This window comes from Tauraco erythrolophus, chromosome 2 (genome assembly GCF_009769465.1).
Source record: "Tauraco erythrolophus isolate bTauEry1 chromosome 2, bTauEry1.pri, whole genome shotgun sequence".
Taxonomy (NCBI): domain Eukaryota; kingdom Metazoa; phylum Chordata; class Aves; order Musophagiformes; family Musophagidae; genus Tauraco; species Tauraco erythrolophus.
In genome coordinates, this window is record NC_141466.1 from 71,974,386 (window position 1) to 71,993,530 (window position 19,145).

General features: G+C 49.5%; 1 protein-coding gene across 1 annotated transcript; it reads left to right on the top strand.

The window, feature by feature from the left end:
* The first annotated feature begins 470 nt into the window (after window positions 1–470).
* On the top strand, window positions 471–10,689 carry PBK (PDZ binding kinase). The gene is given in 12 exon segments (XM_086624594.1): window positions 471–519; window positions 1,372–1,462; window positions 2,082–2,094; window positions 2,096–2,231; window positions 4,135–4,250; window positions 4,252–4,305; window positions 5,104–5,233; window positions 7,351–7,488; window positions 7,491–7,526; window positions 8,855–8,874; window positions 8,876–9,024; window positions 10,644–10,689. Coding segments are annotated over 12 exon segments (978 nt in total).
* Window positions 10,690–19,145: the final 8,456 nt, after the last annotated feature.

Genomic DNA, 19,145 nt, shown 5'->3' on the forward strand with positions numbered 1-19,145 from the left:
TTCCCCCCACCCCCAGCTCCTTCCCTTGGTGCCACGTCGCCTGCCCGTTCCCTTCGGGCAGCAGTCCCGGGGCTTGCCCGGCTTCAGAGCCACTCCCAGACCCGTTATGGGCTTGTTCCCCCTCTGCCAGCCAGTCCCGGGGCGATGGGCCCTGCGAGGGGCGCAGGGTGGTGGCTCTGGGAAGGAGGGAGCCTGCGGAGCTGGGCGTGCTGGAAGCACATCCCTGCTTCAGCTGTCAGCCTGGGAGAAGCCAAATTAGCAGTTGGGTAGCTCCCGACGAGTGTAATTAATGTAATTTATGCCCTTTAATGTACTGTCGTAGTACCTGCAATGCCCCTGCACGGGTTTAGGGCTTGAGCTCTGTGCAGCTTGTGTTCCCGGCTCCTTCTGAGCGCTTCCCCCTGGCGTTTTGGGGGTGGAGGTGTCATAATGTCTCTCCTCTGCTGTAGGGATTGGGAGGGTTCGGAGGGATGGAAGCCTTCAAGTCTCCAAACAACCTGGCCCCCAAGGAGAAACCTGGTGAGTGGCGTTCAGGTGTGAGCCCTCGATGTTTCCAGAGGGGCTGGAAGGGAAATGGAAGGCTTTGCTGTGGGCTTTATGGGGGGTGGTGGTGTCGTGGTTCCCCTCCCCAGCCCAATGAGGGACACCATCAGCAGGCGGGTGTCTGGCCGTCCCCATCTCATGCAGCAGTGACTTGGGAAGACAAACCCCGTCACTCTGAATGTCCCCCTTCCTCCTCCTTTTCCCCAGTTTTATTACTGAGCACCATGTCATATGGTCTGGGATGTCCCTTGGATCAGTTGGGGTCAGCTGTCCCACCCGTGTCCTCTCCCAGCTACTTGTGCACCCCCAGCCTCCTCGCCGGTGCGGTGGGATGAGAAGCAGAAAAAGGTCTTGATGCTCTGCAAGCACGGCTCAGCAATGACTAAATCATCCCTGTGTTATCAACACCATTTTCATCACAAATCCAAACCCCAGCCCCACACAAGCTGCAGTGGAGAAAAATAACTCCATCCCAGCCAAACCCGTACAGTTGCTGTGCCCAGAGAGTAGATAGGACCAAAAAGCTGCACCTGAGATCGGGCTTGAACATAAAACGTTGCACAATGCTGTCCTGGGTCAGGAACCTAACAAGGATGATAGCAACAGCTCAGTGGGACTGGTGTTTGACATTAAAATGTTGGGGGGAAAAGGGGGTTGGAAAGAGCTTTTTCTAAAAAATCCCAACTCATTCTGTGCATAGCACAGCACTTGTGGTAGAATCATAAATGTGATTTGTAATTAAGAGCGTCAAAGCCCCTAGTGAGGAGCTGCAGTTTGATCTGCCACTTGGGGTCCTTTGTGGGGATGGGGGTTTCTTCTCTTTCATAGACGGGGGGCCAGTCTCCGTCACTATCCCAGCCTCGCCCTTCATGCAGAAGCTTGGCTACGGCACTGGGGTCAACGTCTACTTGATGAAAAGGTACATGGGAGAGTGCGGGCATGAGGTGGGGATCGAGAATGGGGCTTGGCATCTTTTGATCCAAAATAATTTAGGGGATGGGAAGTGATTGACCTCTGAGCAAGAAAGTGCTGCTGTCACCGACCACCAAATGCTGCCCGTCCCCTCCAAATGGGCACGGAGCTGAGGAAGGGGTGTGGGATTTCCAGCTGTCCCATGTGTGCGGGAGGTATCAGTGCTGGGAAGGAGCTTGTCATTTTGGGATAACCCGTCAGCCTTTTCCTGGCCTGGAATTCAGGCATTTGGGGTCGGTTCCTGGCTCTGCCGTGGCTGGCTGGGCAAGCAGCAAGCTGCTTCCCTTCCCCGAGCCCCAGCTCCTCCATCTGAAAATGGGAATCAATCCAAATCTCCTTTTCTAAAATGTTTGAAATTCAACAGAGGAGCACTGTATCAGGGCAAAGCATTACTGTGCACCTCTGCAGTGTGCACGGTTAGCAGACTTTAGTTATTTTAGCATTATTCTTTATTAACTCTGCAAAATAAAGGCAGACGCTCTCCAAAATGAGTGACCTGTGCAAGCTTCAACCGCGGTGCTGCTTCAAATGGAGTGGTTCTGAGATGTTTGGGTTTTCCGTTGCAGATCTCCCAGAGGTTTTGTCTCGCTCCCCATGGGCTGTGAAGAAAATTAATTCCAATGCAACAGGAGCCAGCAAAAGCATCTACCAGCAGAGACTGAACGAAGAAGCCAAGATCTTGAAAAACCTCCAGCACGCCGAACATTGGTGGGTAAGTTTCCCGCACAGCCTTTTGTCACTTAAATTGCAAATTGAGCTGTGGGAGCCAATTCTGGAGCCCACTGATGTGAGACGAGGCTGCTGCAGAGTTTCTCTGCCCTCCCCAGCTCTGGGCTCCTCTTGCACCAAGGGCTGTGGGTTGCAGACCTCCCCGTCTGACTCTGGTCAGCCTGACCGTGGACCTTAATAAATTAACTTCCGCCCTGGAGCACTGTGTCCAGCTTTGGGGTCCTCAGCACAGGAAAGACATGGAGCTGTTGGAGTGGGTCCAGAGGAGGCCACCAAGATGATCCGAGGGCTGGAGCACCTCTGTTATGGAGACAGGCTGAGAGAGTTGGGGCTGTTCAGGTAGACCTTCCAGGACCTAAAGGGGCTACAAGAAAGCTGGAGAGGGGCTTTGGACAAGGGCGTGTAGTCACAGGACACGGGGTGATGGCTTTGAACTGAAAGAGGGGAGATTTTGATGAGATCTAAGGCAGAAATTCTTCCCTCTGAGGGTGGTGAGGCACTGGACCCAGGTTGCCCAGAGAAGCTGTGGCTGCCCCATCCTGGAACCTAGTGTAGTGGAAGGTGTCCCTGTCCATGGCAGGGCGGGTTGGAACTGGATGATCTTTAAAGGTCCCTTCCAAGCCTAACCATTCTATGATTCTATGAACTCAGTCTTGCCCTGCGCAATGGGGACACGGAAGTGCCCCTGAAACACTGGGGCAGCGGGTGGTGACAGAAGTCGCCCTGTGGTGCTTCGTTATCTGTTGAGATCAGCTCAGTCGCTGAGAGGTGGCTACTGGGTGAGTTACCGGCAGAAGCAGTTAAGGTGGGACTCGTAAGCGGCCAGTGTGCTGGGGTGCCCCAGGAGCTGAGAGGTGCCTCTCTGCCGGCTTCGTGCTGTGGGTCAGCTCCGGCACAAGGAGAGCCACAGGCTGTTCTGGAGAAACCACCACCCGCCCCAGGGTTGCGCTGGCACCACAGCTTTAGCTCATGGCCTCGGGGAAGGTGGAGAGCACCGTAACCTTGCAGAGGTCAGGTAATATCTAGCAATATCTGAGATGGCTTCTGTGTGCGGAACGAGGGCTTCGGGTCCCACCTTGATGACACAACTTTGCGAGTGACAATCGAGGCTCTATCAAGCTCTTGGCTCTCAGTGGTAGGAATGTTTTCAGAAGCTGTTTAGTCTGTGTTTAATTTCTGCTCTTATCTTGTCTAAAATGTCTCCTGCCCGTTCAGAACGGCAGCTTTGTTTGACTTTCCTTTTATTTGTGCTTTAAACTCTCCCAGTGCAGTCACTCAGAGTAGAAACACTGAGACCAAAGAACTTTGTTTGTATCCCCTAAAACGGAATGTCTCGCTTCTGGCAGGAATTTTAAGAGCAAAGATAGCCTCGACCTTTCACATTGCAAACGTTTCACTCCTTTCTTGGTAAAGGTGCTGTAAATCATTTACAGGATAAGACACTCGCTGTGCCCTATGCAAGACTTTATCATTTACAACACCTCCTGGAGACTGTTGTTTACAGACAGGAGTAAAACACGGAGGAAGAACGATTACAGTCGTGACAGTCCGTGGCACCTTAGTCTTACCTTGTGGAATGCCCCCGTGAGACAAGGGCTTCGCTTCCCCCAAATGTCCCCCTGTCCTTTGTCTCACTCTCACGGCTCCTGATCTTTGCGAATGAGGATGTCGGTGCTGCACATTGGCTGCTGCTCTCCTCCCTCCTTCTCCTTGGTTCTCTGCCCCTGCAAAGATCGGGATAAACCTCCCTGGGCCTCCCTGCCCCGGCCCGGGGTTGCAAAGCTGACCTGGGCAGCAACAAGGTGGGCGGGGGGGGCGGTCCTGGGCCCTCCTGGAGGAGTGGAACCTGGTGCCCGCTCGGCTCTCTAACAAATCCATCTTTGTTGGAAGGTTACCGCGCATTTACCGAGGCCAACGATGGAAGCATGTGTCTGGCCATGGAGTTACGGAGGAAGAAAATCTCCAACGACTTAATCGAAGAAAGAAGTGCAAAGCGTTTGGGCCCTTTTCCCTGCTGCCACGATTTTCAAGGTTGCCTTGAGCATGGCGAGGGGGCTGAAGGTACGTTTAGCGTTAACCAAGAGCTGTTCTGTGCGGAACCGCCTACGCCGGTGACGCTGGAAAAATAAATCAATTCGGTGTGCGCGAAGGCTGTGCCGGCAGGTGGAGAGCAGATGCTGCGATGCTTCGTCTAAGGCCTTGGTGGGGTGGGGTGTTTTTTTTTAACTGGGGTGCTCTACAGACTCAGGTGAAAACCGAGCCCTGAAGCTTGAGGTTGAAGTAATATAAAAGTGATGCAACAAAGGCTTTGTCCCGAATGTCCTGCTGCCCTCCCCTGGGGCTACCTGCTGTCTCTGCTCGCTAGCCATCAAGGAGGCTGGCTGCTGGCTCTTGCACCCTTCTTGCTGCGACAGGTTGCTTTTAGGGAAAAAAAAGGGGGGAATGGGAGACTCTGCGGGCTGTCTAAACCACAGTACAGCTTCGGAGCCTCGGCCCAGCTGTGCCAGCTGTGAGGGTAAAGCACAGGCTTGCCCGGCCATGGCAGCGAGTCCTGTGCTGTTACTGCTGAGGAGATGCAGCTATGAGCTCCCGGGATAACGCGGATGCACGCTTGGCTGTCAGCTAACGCCCGCACTTCACTAAAAGGCAACCTTAAGCCCCCAAACTAGGCTGGGTGGAACAACCTGTCCTGTGTTTTCCAAGTGTTCAGGCAGGTGTTGACCCATCCTCGAGGTTTTAAGGCTAAATATGTTAAATATTAAGAAGTTGGTGCTTTGTGGCCAAATTCGATGGCTCCTCCTGCCTCTCCATAGCTGTATTCTGTAACTCTGGTGCTAACAACTCCTCTCTGCCTCTTAGTATCTTCATAATGATAAGAAGCTGCTCCATGGAGATATCAAGTCTTCCAATGTAGTCGTTAAAGGTGACTTTGAAGCCATCAAGATCTGTGATGTGGGAGTGTCCCTGCCCCTCGATGAGAACATGACCGGTAGGTCAGGCGGCCGGGAAGGGGACCTCGATACGTGGTGTCTGCCAGAGTTTGGCTCCGGAGCAGAGTGAATGCACTTACCCCTCCGTGTCCCCGGAGGGGAGGATGGGCTGGTGGTTTGCACTGTGCCTGGGTGAAGGAGATCTCCAGAAGGTCCAGCTTTAATTCTTGAGACCTGTGACGCCTTTCTTGTACCTTCGCCACCGCAGGCAGGAATGCTGTTGTATGCGGGACGTTGGATCAGGCTCTGCTGGACCTTGTTGAGGAGATGCTCTTGCCAGAGAGTGAAGTAAACTAATCTTTCTCGTAGGGCTGGAGGGAAGCATGAGCCAAACGCAGGCGTTATAAAGACCTTGTGTAAACGAGAAGCAGATGTCTAATGGCGTCGTGGCTTGGGCCGCGAACAGCAGGAATGCGTTTGGGTTAATTACAAGAATGCACTTCTCTGCCGCTTTACACAGCGCTTGGGCCCGCGACAGCCTCGTAATTTATAAAGCTGTTGTATTACATTTTTATTAGGAGCTGTTCCCTTTTATAGGAGCGAGAGAGCTGGAGGCAGCGCCCCGGTGTAATCTCCCAGAGAGGAGTGTGGTTAAAGTATCAGTTTCTGGGCTGATTTAACAGGAAGAAGTCTTCTCCACCCAGCTCCGATTTTGGCTTTGCTTCCTTGTTGTCTTGAGACAAAGAGCACCCACCGACAGCGAGGATGCTGGGTGCCCGCCGAGGATTAAAGTGCAACAGCCCATGAAGTGTTTGAGGGATCTCGGCATTCACTTCTTGTTACAGGCCGGGCTTTGAAGATCAGCCCTGCAAAGAAAAGTTTCTCAAATAGCTGAGATTTGCTGACAGCTCGGGAATTTGCTAGGGAGAGTTGGGGGCGGGGTGAGAAATGTGGTCCCTCCGCTTAGGAGCAGTGCCTGTAATTGGGAGAGGGATATAAGGGATCGAGTCAGAGCTGGTGTTTCCTTCGTCAGGCTGAGAGCTGATCGCTTTCACTTTCCCAGGGCTAATTAAGATCGAAGGGGCATTAAACTGAACAAGTGATGAGAACTTGGTTTGGGCTCATCCTGGTTTTGACTGGAACAGAGTTAGTTTTTCTTTTTAGCAGCTAGAATAGCTCTGTGTTTTGGATTTAGTCTGGGATTTGTTATGAGAAGAATGCTGACAGCACACTGATGTTGATAGTTGGTGCTGAGCCATCAAGGACCTTTCAGCCTCCCATGTTTTGCCACTGTGCAGGAGCACAAGAGGCTAGGGGAATGCATGGCCAGGACAAAGGGCCCCCAACTCCTCTTATGATTGAACTTAGACTTAGGATTGAGGGCCAAATTCGCCAATGGAGTATTCCATATCATAGAATCATAGAATGGTTTGGGTTGGAAGGGTCCTCAAAGATCACCTAGTTCCAACTCCTCTGCTATGGGTAGGGACACCTTCCACTACACCAGGTTGCTCAAGCCTCATCCAACCTGGCCTTCCATCCAACCAACACTTCCAGGGATACAATCTCCTTCCCTTTTACCCTTTAATTCTCTTCCCCGTACCCTGGGGTGGGAGATGGTCAGCGAGCGGCTGTGTGGCGTTTAGTTGCTGGCCAGGTTAAACCAGGGCAGTCCTTGAGTAACAAAAACAGAAGGACCCTGTGGCTGGTAGGAGGCATTCTGTGGTGGAAGCTGATGGAGCCTTGTAAGCCCCAGAGTTGGCTTCGTCCCCTGGTTTTGTCAGGGGGAAGGTGCCCTGCCCTGTCACCCTGGTCCTGCCCCGCAAGGGAAGCCAAGCTGAAGAAGGAAACACCTGGGTAAAATGCAGGGAATTGCTCCCCCTTATAGCAGGGTTAAGCCCCAGGCACAGCTCTGCAGTTCTGTCCGTGTTCTGCATAACCTTGGACACTTAAACCATGAAACCTCCTCGCAGAGCAAAGTCATAGGTCACAGGGGATTTGAGACTACACAGATGTGAAAGAAAAATGGGTTCAGGCCCCCAAAAAGATCCTGCCCTGTGGCTTTGGCGCACCGAAGCTAACCACAGGCTCAACCCTGCTGTGTGGTGAGCTGTGACCGTGTCTCGCTGCATCTGCAAGTCCCAGCAGACACTCAAGCCACGTTGTTTCCTTCCAGTGAGCGACCCGGAGATGTACTACATCGGCACCGAGCCCTGGAAGCCCAAGGAAGCTCTGCAGGATGACAGTGTGATCACCGACAAGGCTGACATCTTCCCTTTTGGGCTGACTCTCTGGGAAATGATGACCCTCTCCGTGCCCACCTCAACCTGGACGGTGACCCCGATGACGAAGGTTTGTCTCTATACCTTACTGGTGAGCAACTTGTCAGGAGGGGCCAGAAAACTGAACACAGTGTTTGAGGTGTGCTCATTTCCCTCGTGCTGCTGGCCACACTATTTCTGTTACGAGCCAGGATGCTGTTGGCCTTCTTGGCCACCCCCTCGTTCAGAGTTCCAGCGAGCAGACAAGGCAGAGGGGTGCTTATAGCTGCCTGCGGGCAGATCTGCACCTTGGAGCAATATAAAGCTAAAAATCATATCGGCTGTGCAGGGGAAAACTCCTCTTGCTGCAGCTGTGGTGCTGGCGAGGACCCGCAGGCTGACTCTTGTTTTCTAAATCGGTCTCCAGGCAGCGGAGGGATTTTTCTCACTCTCCTGCTCTCAGCATCTCCTGGCTGCAGAACTTTTTCCCGGCTGGGGTGACTCAGTTATTCTGCTGGGGTTGATACAGCTGGGCAAAATAAGCAATTTAAGTCTAAGGGAAAGTAAGGATGTAGCCCAGGCAGTAATTAGAGCTAATAAAGGAATAGTGAAGCTGACATGAAAGTCACATCCCACCACATACCCCTGCAAGGCAGGACTCAGGGGTACTGCTGGATAAGGAGCTCACCATGAGCCAGCAATGTGCACTGGGCTGAAAGAAAGCCAACCATGTCCTGGGCTGCATCCAAAGCAGTGTGAGCAGGAGATCAAGGGAGGGGATTCTGCCCCTCTGCTCTGCTCTCATGAGACCCCCCCTGCAGTGCTGCGTTCAGCTCTGGGGCTCTCAACATAAGGAGGACATGGAGCTGTTGGAGCGGGTCAGAGGAGGCCACAAAGATGATGAGAGGGTTGGAACACTTCTGCTATAAGGACAGGCTGAGAGAGTTGGGGCTGTTCAGCCTGGAGAAGAGAAGGCTCTGGGGAGACCTTCTAGCAGCCTTCCAGTACTTAAAGGGGCTACAAGAAAGCTGGAGAGGGGCTTTGGACAAGGGTGTGTAGTGACAGAACAAGGGGGCAATGGCTTTGAACTGAAAGAGGGGAGATTTTGATGAGATCTAAGGGAGAAATTCTTCCCTCTGAGGGTGGTGAGGCACTGGACCAGGTTGCCCAGAGAAGCTGTGTCTGCCCCATCCCTGGAAGTGTTCAAGGCAGGTTGAATGAGGCTTTGAGCAACCTGGTGTAGTGGAAATTGTCCCTGCCCATGGCAGGGGGCTGGAACTGGATGATCTTGAAGGTCCTTTCCAACCCAAACCATTCTGTGATGATGAGGTGCAGCCAGGGTTTCAAATCCCCACAACCCACAGGAGCAGAGCAGTTTCCAGCAACCCTTCCCAACACCTTTTCCACCTTCTCATCCAGACGAGTCTTTTGATGAAGACAGGCTTCGATGAGGAAACCTATTATGCAGCCCTGGGAACCCGCCCAGCCCTCAACATGGAGGAACTGGACCCTTCCTACCAGTGCATGATCGACCTCTTCTCTGTCTGCACCAGCGAGGACCCCAAGAAGCGTCCCTCAGCCGCGGCATTGTGGAAGCCTTGGAGGCAAGTCTGGCCCAGGAGTAAAAGCACTTCAAGCTCCTGTACCCCTACCACGGAGCTCAGGGATGTCCCTAAGCTCATGGCAGGGGTACAGGAGCAGAGATGATTAATTTAGAAGAGTAAGGCTACTCTAATATGTGAAACCTGCTCTTTGTACTTAAAAGTAGAGCCTAAGCTCGTTTAAATGCTAACTTCTGGTTTAAGGACAGATTGTTTTTAGAGCAATCCTCTACCACCCCCTCTTAGATTTTAAATAAGCTACATCCTCTGTGCAATATTTTTTTTTTTTTGCTTTTAGTTGTCAGGTTACAGGTGGTTTATTTCAACCCAAACATTAAGGGAAGGGTGTTCAACAACAGTTTTATGACTGAGATATTAAAGTACTTCTGTTTTCTTAATTTCTGTGTGAAAGTGGTGCTTTTCTTTTCCTAAGGAGTGTGTGTGTCCCTGCTGGGTATGTGCAAACTTTGCTGAGGGCTCTTGCGTAAAGTATTTGTGTTCTTGAGGTTACCCCAGGTAATAGGAGAACTTCACCAAGGGAGAGCAGCTGCAAGTTAAAGAAAAAGGTTGCCTGACACAACCAGTTGTCACATGGAATTGTACCATGGTAAAAGAGGGTGTAGGGTTCTCAAAAAGTCCCTTGGGGATTTTTTTAAATAAACCCTGTGAGTTAGGGAAATTCCTGCTCTCCACTGGCTGGAAACAAAGATTTTTGCAGCACATACTTGTCCTGCTCCCACACACAGCCACTGCTACCTCCTCCTCTGAACTTCTCAAATGAGGAGAGTGCTTCCGTGCACAGAAACAAGCTCAAGCAGCAGCGTTTCACACCTTTTATTGAGCAGGTGAGCCCTGTGACAGCTTCCCTTGCAGCACAACACCATGAGGATTCCAGGCTTGAAACCTGAGGGAAATCCTGCCACCCATCAGTCGTTTTAAGACATCTCATACTCTGTGCGTAATAAATTTTAGCAACTGCTGGTACTAAAGGTACTGCAGGGAGCCCAGAGTTACATATTCACACATCAGGGAGAAACACAGGTATCTTTATATTAATTAAACCTTTTCAAGAAATTAAGTTACTTGCAATAAAATTTAGTTTCAGAAGAAACGAACCTACCTGAACTCCAAGCAAGGTTCTGCAGCATACACTAAAATACAACACAACTCTGTACACAAAGTGACACACTCTCCCCCAGCTCGCTCACAGGGGGAGGAAGAACTAGCGCTCAGCAGGAAAACAGTGTTTAGCCAGGTAACAACACTTAAGTGTCAATTTAAACATCAAATTATTTAGATGATTTGAACAAACCTCAACTTGCAATAATCAAGTCGAATCAGTTGTTATAGATAAAATTGTAAACTAGGAAGTTGGGGGTTTGGCAGTATTTTCATCGCAAAGAGCTTGCCGTCCGGCGTTGGGTCAGAGAAGGCGATTTCATCAGTGCTCAGGTAACAGCCGTACATGAAGGTGCTCCTGAAAGAGAGAGCAGAGCTATCAGTGTGCTGCTTTATCCGACTCCTAAAACACACCACAGGGATGTTTTCTCCCCCAGCCCTCCTCTGCAGGGAGTTATTTCCTCTGTCACTTTGCATTCAAAACGGAGAAGATCATTGTGAGATGCCAGCTTGCCCTCTCAGATTCCAGCATAATCAGGAACCAAGAGGCATTTTAAAGTTAGCAGGAAGGATAACATAAGACCGAATAGAATCATAGAATGGTTTTGGGTTGGAAGGGACCTCAAAGATCATCTCGTTCCAACCCCCCTGCCATGGGCAGGGACACTCTCCACTATACCAGGTTCTCAAAGCTTCATCCAACCCGGCCTTGAACACTTCAGGGATGGGGCAGACACAGCTTCTCTGGGCAACCTGGCCCAGTGCCTCACCACCCTCAGAGGGAAGAATTTCTGCCTAGATCTCATTGAAATCTCCCCTTTTTCAGTTTTAAAGCCATTGCCCCTTGTCTTATCACTATATACCCTTGTAAAAAGTCCCTCTCCAGGCATAAAAACCCTCAAATCCAGTTTTACACGGAAACCCAGAGGTTTCAGTTAAACATCTTGGAGCAGTTCCCAAACAAGGTCCACAACAGCAGCACCAGCACTCTCACGGGCACCCACAGGTCACCCAGGTCCAGCTGGCTCATGTGTCCCATGGCTTTGGAAGGTGACACGACAAACGCTGACCACAGGAGGGAAGTGGAGACCAAACACTGCTGATGAATTTCAGAATACCAAGCTCCAGATCCAATAATGGATGACTATATGAAAATATAGACACAGATACTCCTATACTTTCTATGTCTGTATTTGATATACGTATAGTAAGCAGATAAAACACACAGAAGATAGGTGCTACTACAGGCTCATGCGCTACCAAGCTCCCCCTCAAGGCAAGTCCATATTAACAGATGAGGGGAAGTTGTTAAGTCTTTCTCCCAGTTTAGTCCAAGCTTGAAAAGCTCGGAATTTCCTCCCTGGCAAAACTCAAGTGTGTGGGCTCATCAACTTGTTCAGTTAAAAAAAAAGTAATTTCCCTAAAGCACAGTTTTTCTTGGAAAATCCAGTCCGTGTAGCTCTGTGTTCCAGTTACAATCCAGCATTTAACAGCTTGTCAGATTTTAAATACAAATATTACTTAAATATTAGTACACACAGAACATCTGTCCATTTGATATCCCTCCACTACGAAGCAGGATTCCAGACTTACTGAATGATACAAGTTTATCCCTTTCCCTAAGTTCCTTCTAAACACTTTTTGCTGCAATCATCGGTTTTCCTCCCAACAAAGATAAACCCCAGCTGAGATCCCAGCTCCCTACCTGACCACGTCCACCATGCGACGGGCAATCCCCTTCCTGCGCCTCAGGCCGAACACCCAGATCCTGCTGACACCACAGATGGCGGGTTCCGGCTCCGTGGAGCAGCGCCAAGCCCGGTGGTGCTGCAGGGGCGTCCTGGCTGGGGGACGGTACGGCTACCGGCTCAGACAGCACCCGGAAAGCTGCAAGGATGAGAGCAGAGGTGTCAACTTCTCCTTCCCAAAGGGTCACAGAGCCATGGATGACCCCAGGCTCCCAGCTTTGCCTTCTGCTGTCTCTCTCGGGCAGACGAGCACAGAAACCAAGCGCCCAACACAGTCAGGTGGAGTATCAGCCATGCAAACTCTGCTGATTCCTGCCGGCAACATCTCACTCTGACAAAGCAGAAGTTTTTCTTTAATTATTTCTTTCCTTGGTTTTTTGGGGAGTTTTTTTGTTTGTGTTTTACTTCCTTAGTTTTCTTTTCCCTCCATCCTGTGCAAAGCCAGGATTTCTGATACACAGGCTTACGCAAACAGCCCCAGTTATTAGCCTGGCTTTTCACAGAATATAGAATGGTTTGGGTTGGAGGGAAGGACAAGATTATCTAGTTCCAAACCCCCTGCCATGGGCAGGGAGACCTTCCACTACACCAGGTTGCTCAAAGCCTCATCCAACCTGGCCTTGAACACTTCCAGGGATGGGGGCAACCACAAATTCTCTGGGCAACTTGGTCCAGTGCCTCACCACTCTCAGAGGGAAGAATTTCCTTCTTAGATCTAATTGAAATCTCCCCTCTTTCAGTTTAAATCCACCTCCTCCCCATACAACTAAGAATACTACCTGCTTGATTGATTCAGCCACTAAGCACCAACAATCATCTTCTCATTGGACACAAACAAGTATATTTTAGTCTTGGCTGGGCAGCTCAAAGAAACTTGCTTAAATCCCAATTCATTATCTACAATTTCTCGCACATCTTCTGCCTAAGAAAACAAAACCAGAGAGAGCTGTATTAGGAGGAACTAACACGTGTGTTCTTTGGTGAGAAAGCTGTCAGAAAGGGGGGATTCGTTTCCCCCAAATAAGCCTGTGCTTATACAAGATCAGGCTCTAACTGTGTAGAGAACATTAAAGAACAGGCTCTCGCTCATGTTTTCATCCCACTACACCTCTCGCAGAGGACACCTGCCTCTCAACCCATCCTTGGGACAGAAAAGATCAGGTTATGTTGGCCACGTAAGAACATGAGCTTCAGTGCAGGGAGCAGGGTTGAGACGTGTCAGGGTGGGTGTCTGCAGCAACCCAGATCGCTGCCACAACCCCACTCAGCTTCCCGCTCGCCCTGTGCACTGGCAAGCGACGTATGATCACACACTGAGGTAGTTCTGGGAGGTGAGCCAGCAGAAAGCTAATCTACATATAACCCCAAAATAAACAAACACGTACCTTCTTGACAGCATACTTTGGGTCATTTGGAAGAATCAGTACAATTTTCCCATCCCCAGAACTCTGCCACAACCCGTTCCTTCTTCCAACCCTGCCACAGAGGGGAAAAAAAAACCCAAACAAACAAGTTAGTGGCCTAGCAAGGGAGAGGAAGTGATTCAATGAAGACTCTGGCAGATGAAGCTGTAATCTGAACCACTTCAGCTTTCAGGAATAGAGTCAAGTCACATTTATCAATCCAATGAAGGCCGACATTTGCTGGAACGGCCTAACTTACACTTTAACCTCCCCTGGATGACAAAACATTTGCTTACAGTTGTCTCAACTTTGTACCTGAATATCACGCACCTCTTCACCCCCATCTTCCTCAGCCGAGCTGCGAGCGCAGCTGCCTCCTTACCACGTATCTGAGTCCCTCGAGGAACCTCTCGTGGTGCTGGATGTGTTGGGCTTCATCCTCCGGGCTAGTGGCTGTGTAGATCATGCCACACGACTTGCAAACTACGGCACCAAAATGCTTCTGGCCGGCGTCCTAGTGAGAAACAAAGCCGGTTAATCACTCAAGCTGTTCAAAACCATGTTCGGTTTAAGGAATGAGGTTGAGAATTGGTTCTAGTAACAATCATCAAAGATTCAAGTATTTGTTGTCATTTTTAAGGACATGGAGCTGCTGGAATGAGTCCAAAGGGGGGCCATGAAGATGATGCGAGGGCTGGAGCACCTCTGCTATGGAGACAGGCTGATAGAGTTGGGGCTGTTCAGCCTGGAGAAGAGAAGGCTCCAGGGAGACCTTCCAGCAGCCTTCCAGTATCTAAAGGGGCTACAAGAAAGCTGGAGAGGGACTTTGGACAAGGATGTGTAATGACAGGACAAGGGGCAATGGCTTTGAACTGAAAGAGGGGAGATTTCAATGAGATCTAAGGAAGAAATTTTTTACAGTGAGGATGGTGAGGCACTGGCACAGGTTTCCCAGAGAAGTTGTGGCTGCCCCATGCCTGGAAGTGTTCAAGGCCAGGCTGGATGGGACTTTGAGCAACCTGGTGTAGTGGGATGTGTCCCTGCCCATGGCAGGGGGATTCAAACTGGATGACCTTTGAGGTCTCTTCCAACCATAACTATTCTATGATTTGAATTTGTGAAGAGAAGGACAAGATTTTGGTTACTTCCACAACATTCAGAACTATATAACATTAAATTATCCAGGGAACACAACAAATGCATTATTTGGAATGAGCCTTGAAATAGTTAAGCAACGTCCTTGCTGAGGAAACAATGTAAAAGAGCACCACAAAAAAAACCACAAAGGAAAATTCTGCATAGTCTTTTCATCAGTTATCTAAAAATAACCTCATTTTTATCTCTGTCAGCATACAAGGAGGGGAACAGAAGGAACTGAACACCAGTTGTGCAAGCAAGCAGCAGGTTGCTCTCTAAGTAGCGAGGGGAAGTGAAGCCTAGTTCATTAAGGACTCGTCTCCCTGCACAGGCTGCTACTGCACCAGCTGCTTTCCCTTGCCCACATCCCAGTTTGGGCTTCCCCTTGTGTCACAGCAGCGTCGTCTGTCCCTCGTGGGTCCCAGCAGCGACACCCAGCCGAGGTGTGCCAGGCTGGGTTGGAACTCATGGCTCACCAGCCAGCCGTGTCAGGGTAGCACTGGCTGCTGGGTACGTGCTGCTGCCTTCCGCTCAGCGTGGTCACTCGCCACGGATTTCTCTCTTCCACAGGGATCGGTTTTCAAAACACTCAAAAAATTTCTATCTGTGAGGTCCCAAATTTGACAGAAATCATCCAAATGACTCAAAAGGTGCTAGAAAGGGCGGATCAGCAGACAAGAACGATCACATAAGCCTCACTCCCTCAGGAAACGGCCTTGAAACAGTCCGCATGTCACCAAGCAAGAACAAATGGTTTACTAAAAAATTACTCATCACTGAGGGCGTATTTTCTGGAAACTCATACTCATGATGGCTGCATGACATGCGAGCCTCAGTAACGCTGTTTGGCCTCCTCCTGCTCCAAAGTCAGTACTCCACGCTGAAGGGCAACAGCAGGAAGGCAGACATGGAGCTAACAGAGGCATCCGCTCATTAACAGAACAAGCTCTGTTCCGGCTCAGCTCTCAGTCACATATTCCTGTTCCCGTGCTGCCCTGGCTGACATTTGCTGCTGTGGTTGCAGGGCCTTGCTGACTCTGCTCGCAGCAGGCCAGAAAGCCGTGGGAAAAAGAAAGTCATCCAGCCAAATTCACTCCTATAGCATCCATACAGGCTTGGCTGAGTTTCTCTCTTTTTTTTTTTTTTAGTATTATGTTCCATAAATCTCTTTTCAATTCCAAAACGTAATAAAGCGTTAGTCCCAGGGAAACCATAAGAATGTATTTCCCAGCTACTACCCTGTCTTCATCTAGTGCTAAATACGTTAATCACTGCCCTGTTATGGTCATCACTGTGTGGTCGGTTTGAGGTTAACATGTGAGGAAATCTACTTATCAGTTAAGCCTCAAGACATATTTCTTGGTTCCTCACCCCAAGGACCCAGCACGCCCCGAGGGGAACCTTACAATAATCATCTGATCTCTGGAGCGCTTGCAGAGCTCTTTCGCCTTCTTGCTTTTCTGCGAGGTGTGAGATGTTTTCGCAGGTGGGCTGGATGCAAACGGAGAAGTCAGTTCATCCAGCGCAGGCTGCGTCCTGAAAATCGTTTCAGAGAGAGATGAAAATTAGTCACTGAAGACAAAGGCGTCGAGTACCAGGGCAGGGAGGGTGACTCTTATGGCAGAACACCCCAAACTGAGCCAGATACAGCAAAGCTCCTTGGCAGCTGGGGTGGGGAGGGGAGGAAAGGAGCTCTAGGAAGAGCCATAATTGCACCAGCACTTAACTCTTGATTAAGCCCCTCTCTCACTTCCACAGCCATCCCATTTCCAGGATATTGGAAATTCAGCAGCTCCTTGGAACAGTCAAAGGGATACACATCAAACCGCAGCAGAGGGCCAGGTTAGTGGAGCATGTAAACTGCAGGTGAAGAAATAGGCGCTCAAGTCCAGCAGCTCCCTCCTCAAACCGCTGCTTACGTGCATCCAGACATCTAAAACGCTCCTGCGCAGGCTCAGAGTTTTTGGCAGCAAGCTGCTCAGTTCCAGCAATCTTGTACCTGAGTCTAACTGGGATCCAAAAAACTCAAAGTCTCCCCTAAACAGTCTCCTAACTTGTTTAACTTGTGCATAAACTTTCAGCTAATCATCACACACCTAAAGCACGTCCACCCTTCAAGGTGTTGGGGACCACAGCTTGGTCTGGGCAGCTCAGGGATCTTTGCCAGGCTTCTGGACAGGGTGATATGAGGCAAGGATAAGGGCTACCCTGCCAGACACAGCTGGGGAAGTAGCATCATCTGAAATCCTCTTACAAAGCTTCAAGGGTTGAGGAAAGCTGACTATGTATAGAGTGCACACCACATCATCACCGTTCTCCCCTCAAGGGGAATAAAAAAGGAAGAAAATGACAAATTGAACTCCATAACCTACAAACCATTTTTCTTCCAGGATTTGATCAAGGTGTACAAGAACTTGTGCAAGGTTTCGGTTGAGAATCAGCATAGCTTGGTCTCAAGCCCTCACTCCATCTACCCCTGGGGTCCCAAGACCGCTTCCCCACTCACTTGCTGCTTCACCACCACGCATCCCAGCCCCTCTAGCCAATACCACCTGTAGACCAGGAGAATGACAGCATTTCAGGAAAAAACTCTTAGTCAGGGGCTAAGCTTCATCTAGCAGGGACGGCTGTCCAAAGCGGGAAGCAGACTCAAGCAAGGCCAAGAGGAATTTTTCATATTCAGATCCACAGAGGAAGGCTTAATATCAATTTAAGTCTACAACATGGGCTTCAGCTACAAAGAAGCACATTGTTAGGGTGTAATTGCACATTTTTTTTCTAACCTACCTTTAGTTTTCTGTGTATGTAAGGTGGCATTTCTTAAATGGGAAATTGTAATTATTTGTGCAGCAAACCTAAAAATGGAACTAATTTAGAGATACACCAAACAAATTTATAGATTTGGATACTAAGGAGAATTTCCAAAGCAGAGACTTCATGTAGGAAAAGCTTGTGCTCATCAGCTTCCCAAGAGACAACTGCAAATCCAAGACTGATTTTCAGTTAATCACAAACCCAGGATTTCCACACGTTCCAGGGTTCCATTGTACCACGGAAGGTATTTGAAAAGCCACATGAGGAAGCAACACAAATATTGCAATCAGATCTCTCTTTCAACAACCTCTGTGGCAGAGGACTCCAGTAGCACAAGTTTGGGAAAGTTATTTTGGTCTTTTAGGAATAACTTTAAGTTTGTTTTTTTAATGTTCACAATAAACTCGGCTCAGAATGCTTTTATTGTTAACAAAATGTGTCAAGAAGTTGATTCCATGTGGGAGAGGGATTAGCAGTGGTCCTTGGTTGGGAAAAAAGTCTTCTTCCACTAGAGGTCTACAAGTACCACAGCAAATTAATTGAAGAAATAAACTAATCAGAAGTACAGTTATCAGGTAGTACAATTACAACTTACAAGTAAAGAGCCCAGGGCTTGCAAGTAAATTGTCAAGACCACGCTTTTTACAGAGTCAAAAAGCAAAACTTCACATGCTTGTGCTTCATTCTCATCACACTGAATAGCAAGCATCGCCCAGCAGACTTAGAAAAGACCCACTTGGGCGAGTGTGGGAAAGCAGAAGGAAAACAAGTGCTTCTGTTAATCCTTTTCACTCAATTTTATTACAGTTTTGTCTCATCTTCAAGATCTACAGCAAAACTCCTGAGCATGCTGCTACCTAGTGCTGCTGTACTAAAATTTCTCAGGTTAAAAAAATAAAAGTGCAAGAGAAGACACAGTAGCTGATCAGCGCAGTTACTGATCTTTGCACATCAGGTGATTTCTGTATAGCATGCACACTCCTCAGAGTGCTAACAGCAAAGGTGTTGATCAGTGTTAGCCATGGCACTGAAGTAGTTACAAAAGCTTATCACAGGAAGAGTTACTTATGAAAAAGCAAAGAACTGATGGCAGACAGAGATCAGTTTGACACTACATTTAAAGAAACATCAAGTGTAAGGTCCTGCTGTAGGCCGGGCAATCCCAAGCACAAATACAGGCTGGACGGAGAATGGATTGAGAGCAGCCTGAGGAGAAGGACTCGGGGGTGTTGGTTGATGAGAAGCTCACCATGAGGCCAGCAATGTGCACTGGCAGCAGAAAGCCAACCATGTCCTGGGCTGCATCAAAGCAGCGTGGGCAAACAGGTTGAGGGAGGGGATGCTGCCCCTCTGCTATGCTCTCATAAGATCCCCCCTGCAGTGCATTCAGATCTGGGGTCCCCAACATCAGAAGGACATGGAGCTGCTGAAGCGAGTCCAGAGGAGGCCACGAAAATGATCCGAGAGCTGGAGCATCTCTGCTACGGAGACAGGCTGAGAGAGGGGGGTTGTTCAGCCTGGAGAAGAGAAGGCTCTGGGGAGACCTTCCAGCAGCCTTCCAGTCCCGAAGGGCTACAAGAAAGCTGGAAAGGGGTTTGGGACAAGGGCGTGTAGTGACAGGACAAGGACTAATGGCTTTAAACTGAAAGAGGGGAGATGTCGACGAGATCTAAGGAAGAAATTGTTTTACATTGAGGGTGGTGAGGCACTGGCACAGGTTGCCCAGAGAAGCTGTGGCTGCCCCATCCCTGGGAGGTTCAAGCCAGGTTGGATGAGGCTTTGAGCAACCTGGTGTAGTAGAAAGTGTCCTGCCCATGGCAGGGAGGGTTGGAACTGGATGATCTTGAGGTCCCTTCAAACCCAAACCATTCTGTGATTCTATGATTCT